Source organism: Myotis brandtii, unplaced genomic scaffold (assembly GCF_000412655.1).
Source record: "Myotis brandtii unplaced genomic scaffold, ASM41265v1 scaffold165, whole genome shotgun sequence".
NCBI lineage: Eukaryota > Metazoa > Chordata > Mammalia > Chiroptera > Vespertilionidae > Myotis > Myotis brandtii.
In genome coordinates, this window is record NW_005356042.1 from 13,716,753 (window position 1) to 13,731,450 (window position 14,698).

General features: G+C 43.4%; 1 protein-coding gene across 1 annotated transcript in view; it reads left to right on the plus strand.

Moving 5' to 3' along the window:
- The window catches only part of ADAMTS18 (ADAM metallopeptidase with thrombospondin type 1 motif, 18), a 131,144-nt gene that overhangs the window by 76,183 nt on the left and 40,263 nt on the right, over positions 1-14,698 (plus strand). Inside the window, exons 12-14 of the mRNA XM_005862706.2 lie at positions 686-839; positions 6,575-6,670; positions 11,451-11,599. Coding sequence (XP_005862768.1) covers positions 686-839; positions 6,575-6,670; positions 11,451-11,599 — 399 coding nt within the window. The remainder of the gene's footprint in view (positions 1-685; positions 840-6,574; positions 6,671-11,450; positions 11,600-14,698) is intronic.

Below are 14,698 nucleotides of genomic sequence, written 5' to 3' on the forward strand. Positions count from 1 at the left end.
CTTAGCCACCATGCTGTTTTACCTCTCATTGATATCATAGTTTCATTAAGTCAGTGGAGATAAGGTGATTTCTAAGAATAACCATGCCAATCAAGACAGCTCGTCCCAGTTAAACATGCCTCAGGGACATTGCTCTGCCTTATGCCCATGTGTCCCTTCTCCTGATTTCTTTCAAAAACCTGATTCACTTTTTACTTGTCAATATCATCTGAGGTAAAATACATCTTTGATTACTTCCCCATTATCTATAAAAAATATATCATCACTTTAAACTCCATGAACATGGGCACTCTCTGTGTGTTTAGTTTATTCTGCTCCCTTAGTGCTTAGCCTATGCTGTCCACAGAGTAGGCACACAATAAAAATCTGTTGAATATTATTGAGCAAGACTGTTGGGGAAGGCTTTTAATATGTTGACCTTGCCCATCTCTTCGCAGGCCAGGCCAGGTCACTTGGATGGCTGTAACTTCAGTACCACATGAAACCCTTTATGACTGTATAAATTTCATCTTAAACAGGACAAAACTCACTATTTGGAATAAATACGCATTTCAACCTTAAGCACATACCTATTTCTTTAGCCATGTTATATTTTTCTCTGCACGAATGCATTCAGAGGTGCATGATTTGAAGTTGCAGATCACAGATAAACAAGGTCATTAACAAGGCTGTGTTGTCCCTGCAGTACACCTCAGGCTGGGTGTCTGGTGGATGAGCCCAAGCAAACAGGACAGTATAAATATCCGGACAAACTCCCAGGACAGATTTATGATGCCGACACACAGTGCAAGTGGCAATTTGGAGCAAAAGCCAAGTTATGCAGCCTTGGCTTTGTGAAGGTATGTTTGCTTGTGATTTGAAACTTACATTAAGATCCTGCCATGCGTCTGTGTACCTAACCGAAGTATAAACATTTAGTTTGCTAAGGCCAAGGGTTGGAGTCTGGGTTATCTCGAAGATGTCAGTTGTTTGGCATGAAAATTAAGTGGCAATTTTACCATCAATGAATTATCCAGCCTTATCCCCCATAGACCATGCCTGGTTTTAATACCATCTGACTGCATCCTTGAAAGAACATTCCTCTGCTGTAGACGGAGATTTTTATCTCAAGTAGTAAATCTGGGTACCATAGCTTTTACCTACAGCTCATCTCTGTTTTCGGTATCATCATGTTCACATTCCCTTTTAATATGATATGTTTGAAATAATCACCACCCAAAATACCTACATGTGCCTTTTATATTATACAGAAACTCTTGATGGCAGCCAACTCTTTTTGATATGTAAACATTCAAGGTGTATCTTGAGCAATCTTAATATGTTTGTGTCAAGCCTTTCATTCATCATTTGTGAGAAAGATAGATGGGAAAAGCAAAAAAGAGGATGTACAAATAGAGGAACATTGTTCTAGTTGGTCAAAAACTACAGCACTGACAATCTCAACATCACTAAAAAGTAGATTCACTTTTAAGTTGATTTATCCCTAGCACCACAAGAGAAACATGGAAATCCTGGGTCTGGATGCAGGGAAATTATGGAATTTTAAAGCTAATTTTCCCTCCTCTGTTCCTACTCTTCTTCTTTCTATTGCTCCTCTTTTCTTCTTCCTCTTTCTCCACCCACCACTACCATCACCACCACCATTATTATCATTACCATCAATACCACCGGCACCATCATTACCAATAGCACCACCACTAAGTTCAGTTCTAGGAAATAATAACCATTAAGTCACAGTTTTTATATGGGATTACATATTTTTCTAATACAATTTAAATGTATAACTATTAGAGAAGTTTTATACATACATCATGTACAATTTTTTGGTGTGTTCTCCATGATACACGAACCTATATGATATATATAAATTAATACACTTATAACTATTTCAAATTACATATTAAGTTGATGCATTTGGCAGAGTAAATAGCCATTCACTTTGTTGAAACTGTTTGCTAACTTTGTCTCCTGGTCACTTCATTCTTAATGGATTCACTAGCTTATTCATTAATCAAATGTGTATAAAGCACTTACTCTTCAGTAAATGCACAATTGGTAATGAGTTAGAGTTTCTTTAGTAATATAAAGGAAGTTTCTAAAATTACTATCATTCCTTTAGGATCATACATTCAGCAAACATTTGTGGGTGCCTGTTCTGTGTCAGTGTGCAGGGCTTAAACAACCATTCTTAAATCCTAGACCTTTTTTTTTTTTTCTGAAAACACACCATGCTTTTGAAAGATAGCATCTCAGTGTGATGGTCTTTCTGAGGAAGCAGAGCAAAGGGAAATGGAAATTCCAGACTAAAGGATGAAATAAAATTAGGAAAGGCACAGAGATAGGAATGCCTGGCGGGGTAGGGAGATTTGACTAAGAGAGAGATCATTAACGATGACTAGGGGGTAAGATAGAGAAGGTAGGGTTGGTAGGTGGGTCTTGAATGTGGAATATTTCTCCCCCTACCGCTGACGTTTTGGTATTATTCCCAAACCTACTTATAACTTGGACCATGGCTGCGTCTCTGAGGATCATGAGGAGGTGCCTGCAGGAGGAGGGGTTTCAGAACAGCAGTCTCCTGTTCATCCTGTTGATCTCAACAGGTCAGACCAACTCCAGCAACACAAGAACAGGATGACGTTTCTGTTCAGGGTCTTCACTGTCCTATTATTATGTTCCTTTTCTGACCTTTTCTCCTTGCTGCCTATTTTTTATTTCTGTTCAGGGTCTTCACTGTCCTATTATTTTCCTTTTCTGACCTTTTCTCCTTGCTGCCTATTTTTTCCCTCAATACCTCCTAGAAAGGCAGTTTTGCATAGTGTTTAGAAGCAACAGAAAAAGGAAAAAAAAAATAAGATATCATTTTCAAAGTGTCCTCACAAACCAGCAGATGCAGTAGATTAGCATCACCTAGAACAGTGATGGTGAACCTATGACACGCGTGTCAGAGATGACACGCGAACTCATTTTTTTGGTCGATTTTTCTTTGTTAAGTGGCATTTAAATATATAAAATAAATATCAAAAATATAAATCTTTGTTTTACTATGGTTGCAAATATCAAAAAATTTCTATAGGTGACACGGCACCAGAGTTAAGTTAGGGTTTTTCAAAATGCTGACACACCAAGCTCAAAGGATTCGCCATCACTGACCTAGAACTTGGTAGAAATGCAAATGCTCCGGTCTCATCCAGGCCCAGAAAATAAAAAACTTTGGGGTAAGGCCTGGAAGTCTATGTTTGAACATGGGCTCTAAGTGAGTCAGATGCATGCTCAAGGCGGGGGGAAGCTGGGGGAGAGCTACTGAATTAGATGATCTTAAACTTTAAATACACACACAGACACTCTCACTCACTCATCCACTGGCCTTTGGCATTAGATAGACTTGAGTCTAAAGCCTTTGAAATACAACTGGAGAACATGGCCAAGGAGTGACAGGACAGAATGTATGGCATTGAGACTCTTCTCAAAAGTCACACCCAGGCAACAGGAGACCTCGTAGTCTCTGTGGTTATTTCTCTTTCCCTTAAATTATGACTTAAGTCTAGGGAATTATAGATAAGGAAAAGTGAGTCGAATATACTGGGGGGGGGGAAAGAGGGAAGAATGAGCAAAAAAGTGCAAACTCTCATTTCTGCTTACTTTGAAAGGGAGCTTTCTCAGAGGACCCCGCGGCCGTCAGAGCATGTAGTCGGCTGTAATTACGTTTGACTTCTGTGCTTCACCACAAAAGAAATAACATGTTCGTGCAGCTGCCTGACTTCGCTCTGGAATCCCTGTGTTTTTGTGTTTGGCTTTATTTTCCTGGTCTTCTCGGGCTGCCCCCTTCCCTTCGCCCTGTGGCTTGGCGTTGGCGGTGGAATCTGGGCCTCTGCTTCTGTCTGCCCTGGGTCATCTCGGTGCCTGCCACATAGGCGCTGGGAGTGTGTTTGTGTTACGGCTGTCCCCTGGCTGTAAGAAGGAAAACAATTTAATCCTGAAAGCCTTTCTCACTGTGGCTTTCACGGTTTCAATGGTCACATCCAATTCTTCCACTTTTTTATTATTTTGTTTTTTATGTCTTTAAAAATATTTTTTATTGATTTCAGAGAGGAAAGGAGAAGGAGCGAGAGATAGAAACATCGATGATGAGAGAGAATCATTGATCGGCTGCCTCCTGCACGCCCCACACTGGGGATCGAGACCGCAACCTGGGCACGTGCCCTGACCGGGAATCGAACCTCGACCTCCTGGTTCATCGGTCGACGCTCAACCACTGAGCCACGCCAGCCGGGCCATTCTTCCATTTTGCTGTAGACTGTTCTTTTCCCACATTAACTTGTCGCCCTCAGGCCCAGCGTCACATGATACGGTGGCGCACAGAGATGAGGAACCTGATTCATGGTGCTGGGAGGCTGCCCTATGCTTTCTCCTAATGTCAATGGCAGGTCCATTTCCATGGGAACATGTTGTGTCTTCTGAGCTGTTTGGAGGTTTGGAAGTGGCACGTGTGGCACATGTCGGGCTGCTGGTGGCAGCGGTGTTTCCAAGTGGTGTCCTGAATAGCCTGCCCATCTCTCTGGGGAACGGGGGGTAGGATTTTATGGTCTGCAATAGCACACTCACTGCACACATCTTCACTTCCCCTGTGTTTTCTTTTCTCCGTCCTGTGGAAAACTATTTTGTGAAATATTTCTAAGTATGTCCTTGCTATATGTTCTAACCGTGAAATCCATATTAACCCGAATGCTCGGGGAATTGGGTGCCTGGTTAATTGAATTTTCAGGGCTACGACAAGTGACCACAAAAACGATTTTGTTTCCAACCTGGTGGTTGATATTTCCCCCAAAAGCAATGTGTTCACACTTCTACCTTGGTTAATAGAATGTAGCAAATAAAATTAAATCATTTTGGCGTTTTGTGATTTTGACATTTTATTAGCGACGTCATTCCGAAGAGCAGCTTCAACTGTGTGAGCTGGAAGGAGTCTGGTTCAGTCCCCTTTCTTTATCGTCAGGCAGCGGAGGCCTGGAGAAGGGAGAGCTTTCTAACATCCATTGATGGTAAATCCCGGTCCATAGCAGTGATCAAGGGCCTGCATTGGAATCAGGCCATTTGGGGTCCTGCCTTTGCCACTTACCAGCTGTGTGACATCATGGCTTTGAACGTATCAGTAGCTTTCTCAGTTTCCTCATCCAAATGAGTTTTTATAATGAACTGGTTTAGTGTCTTCCACTAAAAGGCATTAAGATTAGTTTCCTATGGCTGTCACAATAAATTCCCATAATCGTAGTGAGTTAAAACAACACACGTTTATTTCCTTACAGACCTGGAGGCAGGCATCTGACGTGAGTCTCACTTGGCTAAGATCCGGTGTTGGTAGGGCTGTGTTCCTTCTGGAGGCTCTAGGACAGTGATGGCAAACCTTTTAAGCTTGGCGTGTCAGCATTTTGAAAAACCCTAACTTAACTCTGGTGCCGTGTCACATATAGAAATTTTTTGATATTTGCAACCATAGTAAAACAAAGACTTATATTTTTTGATATTTATTTTATATGTTTAAATGCCATTTAACAAAGAAAAATCAAAAAAATGAATTCACGTGTTACCTCCGACACGCATGTCATAGGTTCGCCATCACTGCTCTAGAAGAAAGCCACGTTCTTGCCTTCTCTAGCTTCAAGAGGCCTCCTACATTCCTTGGCTCATGGCCCCTTCCTCTATCATCAGAGCCAGCAGCATCCCCAAGTTTGCCTCCCACTCTCATCTCCCAAGTTCTCTTCTGTCTTCCTCTTCCCCATTGTATGGACCCTTGTGATTACCTTGTGCCCTTCTAGAAAATTTAAGATAGTCTCCCGATCTCAAGGTCAATGGATGAGCCGCCTTAGTTCTCTGTAACGTTAATGCTTCTGTGCTATATAACCTCACATACTCAGTTTCCAGGGATTAGGAGGGTGTGGTCATTGTTGGGGGGCTTTAGCCTGCCTACTACAGAATAGCATGGGAGTTTATGTATTTCATAGACCTACTTCGAGAATTAAACTGTCTAAATGCTTGACAATTACTATAAAGATAAAGAAGGTAATGACAGTGATCACTTACATCCTGTATCCTTGAGAAGAACCCTACAGGGGCACGTGCTAACATGATCACTATTTGGCAGAGGAAGAAACTGCGCTTACAGGCCTTCCAGAACACGTGCACAGGGCATGCAACCTGGAGTTTCCAGACAAGGATTGGAATCGGGCTTTAGTCCAGTCTTGGCCTCTTCTGCTTCACTGGTTGTTATATTGTTGTTTTGTTTCTGTTGTTTTTAGAAACCAGACCTCTTAGCTTCCAGCCAAATGGTCTCTAAATTAACTACTGTTCGCTCCCAGTCATTCCTAAACATACCTGAATGGGGGGGGGGGGGGGGTACTATAGGGAATTCATTGGTTAGAACATACTACTGGTTACCTTGCTACTACCAACTTCTCTTGCCTTCACTTTCTGGTTAAAGTGTCATTTCAGCCACCTCTGAATATAATATGTGTACGAAAACTTTGGATTTTTTATTTTATTGAATCATCACCCTTACCAATTCCTCCTTTCCTTTCAGGACATTTGCAAGTCACTTTGGTGCCATCGAGTGGGCCACAGGTGTGAGACGAAGTTTATGCCTGCAGCGGAAGGGACCGTTTGTGGCTTGAGTATGGTAAACTGCATACTTGTTAGTTTTTGTTCTAGAAACTTGATGGAGCCTAGAACCCAAACTCTTTGCGCTGCAACCTCAGAATAGAATGCCTCTCTGTGTGTATATTCTAACTTCTCATTAAATGAACCAGCATTAGCTAGCAGCTTATAAACCTCAATGCAAACGTAGCCCAGTTGGCTCGATTGTTTAAGATTTTGTTGTAGTTGTTGCTTTTTGCCTTTATTTTTTATTTTCAGCTGGAGGTTTGGGTCAAAATATTTCTCTTTCAATGAGCTGGTAGGTTTCATTGCATATTCTTTGTCTTTTAAACTTGATTCGGCATAGAAAGGCCTCAGGGAGCAGATAGCCCTTTGATAGCAAAGAAAAGATGGCCCCTCCATACAAGGCCTCTATTAAGCACTTCCCAGGACCAGCATGGAGCCTGGGATAAGCCCAGTTGAGGCCCATCACATAGTGACTCCTGTGGAAGGGTAAGCTGTGTCTCCATCTATGTTGTACCAGAAAATCCTTTTTGCTTGCCCATGTCTTCAACCCTAAGAACCACTTTCATTGTGGAAGATTATGGGTGATTTTTGTGTTTTGAGTGAAGAACTCTCACATATTAGTTTCTATTCTTCTTCCCCTGTCCCAGTAGAATCTGGAGGGAGAGGTGCACTTGAAGTTCAGTAAATGCTCCAGATTTGGGGCGTTTCTTTGAAAGGCCGAGATAAGGGAGCAATGACTGATGAAAGAGCATATGAGGTTACAGGATGTTTATCTCTGCTTTTGGCTCTCTTGAGGCAGCACAAGCCTGCATATGAAAGAATTGGTCCTTGAAAGTGAATTCAGTGCCACAATAATTTCCTGACTACTAGCTATCAGAGACAGAAAGCTCTGGGGATACACCGATGAGTAAAACTCAGTTTTATCTCTTCAAAAATTTAGTTTAGTGGGGAGACCTGTGCAGAAGCCAACAACTCTAGCTTTCTTTATAAGCACACTTTCTTTAAGCACAGAATTGCTAGCGAGGCTGATGTGAATGGGAGAGGAAGCTTGCTCGTGATTGGTGTGCTCTTAGAATCAATGACAATGAGTGGGTGCACCAAGGCGGGTGCTGGGATTTGAATTGAAGTTCTTCAGTCAGATGAGAGAGAGACTTTTAGTGACAGAGTAACAATAAAGGCAAGGATAGACACACCTGAAAATGGATGTGTCAGAAAAGGCTTTCTGATATTAGTTAAGTCATTTTTCTAATGTCTTAAAAGACTGGCAGTTTTTCACTGTTTTGTACTTTAAAGAAAATAGACATTTAAGAAGGCATTACATGCAATTTTTAATCAGATGCACCTGTCTTACGCAATCCCGATAAGGATTCTCATGAAAGCATGCACAAGAGTGGTTGGAATGACACAAAACAATGAATTAATTGAATGATTGAAAATACAGGTTCTGCTCAAGTTATTTGTATTGTTAAAGCATCAAAATTTAGAACTTCAGCTTGAAGATTAATAGATATTTTTGTCATTAAGAAAGCAACAGTATTAAATGTGAGAGGGATGTACAAGAAAATACTGATATAATAAATGAGGAAAATAGTGCATAATGGCATAGGTTAAGGTTTGTTACATACGTATATCCGGGATCTAGTTCCAGGGGACAAAAATACCCCTGAATTAGACTTCAGCTAATATAACATGAGACACATCAAGCCAGGAGTTAGAAAACAGATGTCCTAACACTTTCCCCACCCACTATTTTGAAAGACCACACTATGGATCTATATACTGGAGGAAAGCCCTTAATTGTAAGACCACCCTCTGTAGAAAGCATTCTGGTAAGTTTCACTCAGTATAATTCTTCCTCATTCATATCGATGATTCTCTGAGTCTCCCTCCACTGGGGTAATGTAGCTGGCTATTTATTAGACTGTAAACTCCATGAGGCCAGAGCTGTGTCTTACTCATGCTTTATCTCAAGGGTCTTGCAGAGTAGCAGCTACTCCATGTTTTGTTTATTCCTCTGTAACTGGAACCCAACTGAATCCTTCCCCATCTTTCTCCAGTCCCGCCCTCGTCCTTCAGTGACAGCTTTACCATGAATGTTCAGTAAATGGGTGAGGATATGGAAGCCACATTCTTTTATCTAGATCTGTGTGCAAGGAAAGAAAGGTTTGTGCTTATTGTCTATCAGTAAAGACGTTTGCCCAGCTATGGCCATTCTATTTGAAATGAGAAGCAGTGCTAGAAATACATCTGTTTGGATAGATACAGTTCTATGTGTGTCTGTTTTACAGTCACATGGTATATGTACTAGTAGAATTGTATATATACATGTGGATTGTGCATGCATGGGTATATATTCTTGTATGTTCCTGACTCCTCTACTAAATGAAGAACCCGGAGGAGACTGTCAATACTACGATACTGGAATAAAAAAGTTGAAATGATTGAAGGGTTGGAACAGAACTAAAAAACACATTTTCAAAATAGAAATTAGGTCAGGGTTCAGATACCTTGGTGGGCAATTTGCCTCCGAGGAGAGAAGTCTGTGTGTCTTGTTCAGGAGTTTTGGCTGCTGAGCTGAAATCCAGTCTCAGCTAGTTGTGTAGCTACTTGGACAGATGTGTGATTCTGGGCAAGTTAGTTAGTATCTCTTTGCTGGAGTTCTCTCATCCAGAAAATAGTTATTAACCCCTAAGTACTTTGTGAGGATTACATTAGATACTGCATCTAAAGTCCGCCTCCGTCCCCTGCCTGCACCATTTGGGGGTACATAGAAGCCACTTAATGGTAGCTGCTGTTGTTGTTGGCTGTTTGTTATTGTTATTTTGTCTCAGCCACTGAGCTCTGTCCAGGAGGGCTCGGGGACTCTTAGGGAAGATTCAGATTGGCGCTTATGGTCGATAGAATCCTCAAATGACCGATTGCTTCCTCCCCGACCCCAAAGTCCTCAACAACGTTTTAGGCTTTCGTGCAAACCCTGAAATGGCAATTAATCCGAGGGAAAGAAACAGTATAAACAGAAGAATTAATCAGTCCATGGCAAGAATTTGAAGACAGGAAGCAATATCTTGACCTAGACAAAGTGCACTAGCAAGACAATAAACAGCCACCAGCCAAATTCTGTCCAGGAGGGCTCGGGGACTCTTAGTAGGGAAGATTCAGATTGGCGCTTATGGTCGATAGAATCCTCAAATGACCGATTGCTTCCTCCCCGACCCCAAAGTCCTCAACAGTGTTTTAGGCTTTCGTGCAAACCCTGAAATGGCAATTAATCCGAGGGAAAGAAACAGTATAAACAGAAGAATTAATCAGTCCATGGCAAGAATTTGAAGACAGGAAGCAATATCTTGACCTAGACAAAGTGCACTAGCAAGACAATAAACAGCCACCAGCCAAATGGATCATGGAGGCAAAGTGAACATTTGAACGTCAAACCTCCCCGTGATCCTGTAACCGAACCCCCGCTGCTCGGCAGAACCCGGCACAGGCCTGTGGGTCTGACTGCACAGGCTTTCGGAAAAGTGTGTGCTTGCGTTAAGTCATGCAGAACTTGCTCCTAGTAAAAGCACCACAGGAAAGAAACCACTCCCAGAGGCTAACGCAACCCCCAAGGACAGAGAGGACCCGCAGCGCCTGGATTGTGTTACAGAGGAAAACTAAAAGGAAAGGTTAGGGCAGAAAACCGTTCTCGCCCTGGCGAGCACATCACTGACAAACGGAAGACCCAGAGCTAAGTCATAAGAGACCCTCAGAGTTCCAAGTCATCCAAGGGTCTTAAGTCAGGACCTTTTATACACACAAAACGGTGTTATCTAAAAGCACAGTGGAAGCTATTCAGTTTTATAAGACAAGTGCAGTTTTTAAGACCGCTATAGGTGGAATAAACAGAAATGTTTGCATGGCTGTATTTGTTTTTATGATGAGATAACCATCAGAATGGTGAATTCTGTTAATGTCTTCAAAACTGGCTCTCCGTGAGCGCATGCACACAGCGATGTCCCTAAAAGTCTAGGGAGGCTCTGTTGTCATTTTTCTGCTCTGACTTCCTTGGCTGTTGGAGGTAGAGGGGGTGATCTGGTCTGAGCATTTCACCTCCACAGCTCACAAAGCTCGTGGGTGACAGATGGCCCTTCTCTCTAGACGTCAGCTTTTCAATTTGTTTTTTTAAATGTTTTTTATTGATTTCAGAGAGGAAGGGGAGATTTGTTTTTTTAAATGTATTTTTATTGATTTCAGAGAGGAAGGGAGAGGGAGAGATAGAAACATCAGTGATGAGAGAGAATCATTGATCAGCTGCCTCCTGCACACACCCCCACTAGGGATCGAGCCCGCAATCCAGGCATGCACCCCAACGGGGAATCGAACCGTGACCTCTTGGTTCATAGGTTGATGCTCAACCACTGAGCCACACCGGCTGGGCAATGTCAGCTTTTCAAAATGCACATGGGAAATGCACACTAAGCCGCTGTTCCTACAGCGCAGCCTGGGAAGGAATGCCACCTGCCCACAGGCTCGGTTTCCCTGTCCACGGGCAAGCGTGTGCGTCTCCTCGCCCTTCCCCAGGTGGCCCTGACAGGAGACATGTCCCATGTTCTTTCCACAGTGGTGTCGCCAAGGCCAGTGTGTGAAGCTCGGGGAGCACGGCCCCCGGCCCGTCCACGGCCAGTGGAAAGCTCGCTAGGGGAAGGAATGCCACCTGCCCACAGACTCGGTTTCCCTGTCCACGGGCAGGTGTGTGCGTCTCCTCGCCCTTCCCCAGGTGGCCCTGACAGGAGACATGTCCCATGTTCTTTCCACAGTGGTGTCGCCAAGGCCAGTGTGTGAAGCTCGGGGAGCACGGCCCCCGGCCGGTCCACGGCCAGTGGTCCTCCTGGTCCAAGTGGTCAGACTGTTCCCGGACGTGTGGCGGAGGAGTCAAGTACCAGGAGAGACACTGCAACAACCCCAAGTAAGGCTCCGCAGCAAGTGAGGCTGTGTCAGGCATTAACCCTCAGCCGGTAACATACTGCTTCTGTTTGTTTTACGGGCAGTTTTCTTCGCTCTGGCTCATAGCAGTCATCGAGGGTCTTAGGGCTGCATGTAAAAAACGGCAAGGAGTGATTCCCCGGGTGAATAGTCTGATCAAGGGCTCCAGCAATGGTAGTAACGGTCCGTCCAAGCTACTCACTTTCTGAGTCTAAGTTAGGGCCGCACAGTCACACACCCAAACGCCGTGCAATTGGGGACCAGAGAGGCTTGGCTGGGGGAGCGTGTGTCTCTCAAAGTGATGAATTGGAGAAAGTATGCTGATTTTTGCCTCGCAGGAATGTACAGCAACACGTGTTGACAGATCTGTCTGACTTTGCAAGAGAAACCAGAAATCTAAAAAAAATGTGTGTGAATTTTCCTAATTTCTAAAATATCGACGACAAGTTCAATTTTCTTAAAAAAAAAAAAAACCCACACACATCATGAGGATTAATCAAAATGTCCATGGATTGAAATTGGCCCATGATCACCTGTGGGCACCCTCTGGTCTGGTCCGGGGATTCTGAACTAGTTTGTGCTGTGTGGAGAAGGGGGTTTAATGCTACTTTTATGGGCTCGCGACGACAAATTCAATTTTCTAAAAAAAAAAAAACAACCCACACACATAATGAGGATTAATCAAAATGTCCATGGATTGAAATCCGCCCATGATCACCTGTGGGCACCCTCTGTTCCGGTCCGGGGATTCTGAACTAGTTTGTGCCGTGTGGAGAAGGGGGTTTAATGCTACTTTTATGGGCTCTAATTCCCACAGGAAACATGTATGTTTCCGAATTGACATGGTTCTGTAGAAAGAGCCCAAGTTCAGGAGACAGACTGATATGACCCCAAATGTCTGGCCTTCCATGTATTCACGGTGTGGCTTTGGGAAGGTCATGTGAGCTGTGAGCTTGGGCCTATGTGTATAGAATGGAGATGATAATACCTAAAAGGTTTGGGGAGGATTAAAAATTGCACCTGTAGAATCTCTGACACACCAAGGGGCATCTAATGGGCATTCGGCGAAGGTTCAGAGGTCCATGTGGTTTTCATCATTTCATCTGAAAGCTCACTAGGAACATAGGGCAACAGAGGGCCGGCCCTCAGAACACTGGGGAGAGGCCTGACTAATGCAACTGGACTTGGGCGGATGCTATGGAGTAAGGAGGATGTGATGGGATAACACAGGGCAACAGAGGGCCGGCTCTCAGAAGCAGTGGGGAGAGGCCTGATTAATGCAACTGGACTTGGGCGGATGCTATGGAGTAAGGAGGATGTGATGGGATGCTGGAAAATAGAGGTGTTGATTTGTACAACATAACCGGAGTGGTGGCACAGCGTGGGGGATGGGAATACAGACTCGGTCCCAATCACCTGGGTTGGCCTCGTGGCCCACCGCTTCCAGGGCTGTGGCCATGGACCACAGCCTCTCCCACTCAAGGTTCCTCACTTATAAAGTAGGATAAAGATAGTACCTTCATCAACTGAGTTCATATTTGTAAAGTGCTCTTTAAAAGCGCCTGGCAGGTTGCAAATATCGCAGGACTGCCTGGTAGGTTGAGAACTAAAATAAATAATGAAACGAAAGCCCAAGCAAATTTGTAAAGAGACAGTGATACTTTGTGTAAGTGAGCTGGGTCAAGAGGCCATTTTGTTCCAAAATACCAGGGAGGGTTGGGAGATACATCAACCATGGCTTGCTAGGCACACATTGGGCTATCTCAGGCTAACGTAGAATTTCTCAATGTCGGCACTATTGACAGTTTATTTTAATTTTTTTAACTTACTGATTTTAGAGAGAGAAGGAGAAGGAGAAGGAGAAAGAGAGAGACAGAGAAAGAGAGATCAATTTGTTGTTCGATGTATTTAGACATTCACAGGTTGATTCTTGTATGTGCCCTGACCAGGGATCGAACCCACAACCTTGGCGCATCAAGACAACACTCTCAACAACTGAACTACTCGGCCAGGGCACTGTTGACATTTTAAGCTGGATCGTTATTTTTTTTTATTGATTTTTTTACAGAGAGGAAGGGAGAGGGATAGAAGAGAGAGAGATCAATTTGTTGTTCGATGTATTTAGACATTCATGGGTTGATTCTTGTATGTGCCCTGACCAGGGATCAAACCCACAACCTTGGCGCATCAAGACAACACTCTCAACAACTGAGCTACTAGGCCAGGGCACTGTTGGACATTTTCAGCTGGATCATTATTTTGCTGTGGGAGTTGGCCCTGTACATGGCAGGAGATCGTTATTTTGCTGTGGGAGTTGGCCCTGTACATGGCAGGATGTTTAGCAGCATCCCTAGCCTTTCCCCTCTTAACACCCCTCCCCACAGTCTCCAAGTTATGACAACCACACTGTCTCCAGACCTTGCCAAATGTCCTGTAGGGGCAGAGTCATCCCCAGCTGAGACTGACTGCCCTAGTTAGACCCAGTGACTGTGTGTAATGGTAGGGAGGTTTGTGATACATGTACAATTTATATCAGGTTATTAAAACCACTCTTGTCTACTTTGAACACAGCCCGTGTCTTGGATAGGATTGTTAAAATTCATCATATTACTTTTCATTTTTGCAACATATTTCATGGATCTGGTTTTCATACTTCACTACATTTTACAGTCTCAATTTTTTTTCCCCAAGAAAGAAATAGATTGCCTAATTTAACAGCCCTTCTGGTAAAGTGCATGAATGACGCCCCTGAGATTTAAAGGAAACCTCTCCCATATCTTTGGGATTGAGAGCTCTCATGATAATAGGGCATTGTTCGTGGACATACCCTATCATAATTTTAGAGATGCCTAATAGAAGAATTAATCACTAAAGTAGTTCCATTTGGTGCAGTTTTAATTTTAAACAAGTCTAGTCAGGGTACTGTTTGCTTTCATTAAGTTCGAAGTCACAAATGAAACAAGCTAGTGGTCGACTATCCCAAGGCCATTGGGTTAGATCAGTGGTTCTCAACCCTGGCTGCACATTAGAATCACCTGGGAATCTTTTTAAAATCCTGATTTCTGGGCCTCATCCTCCGGAA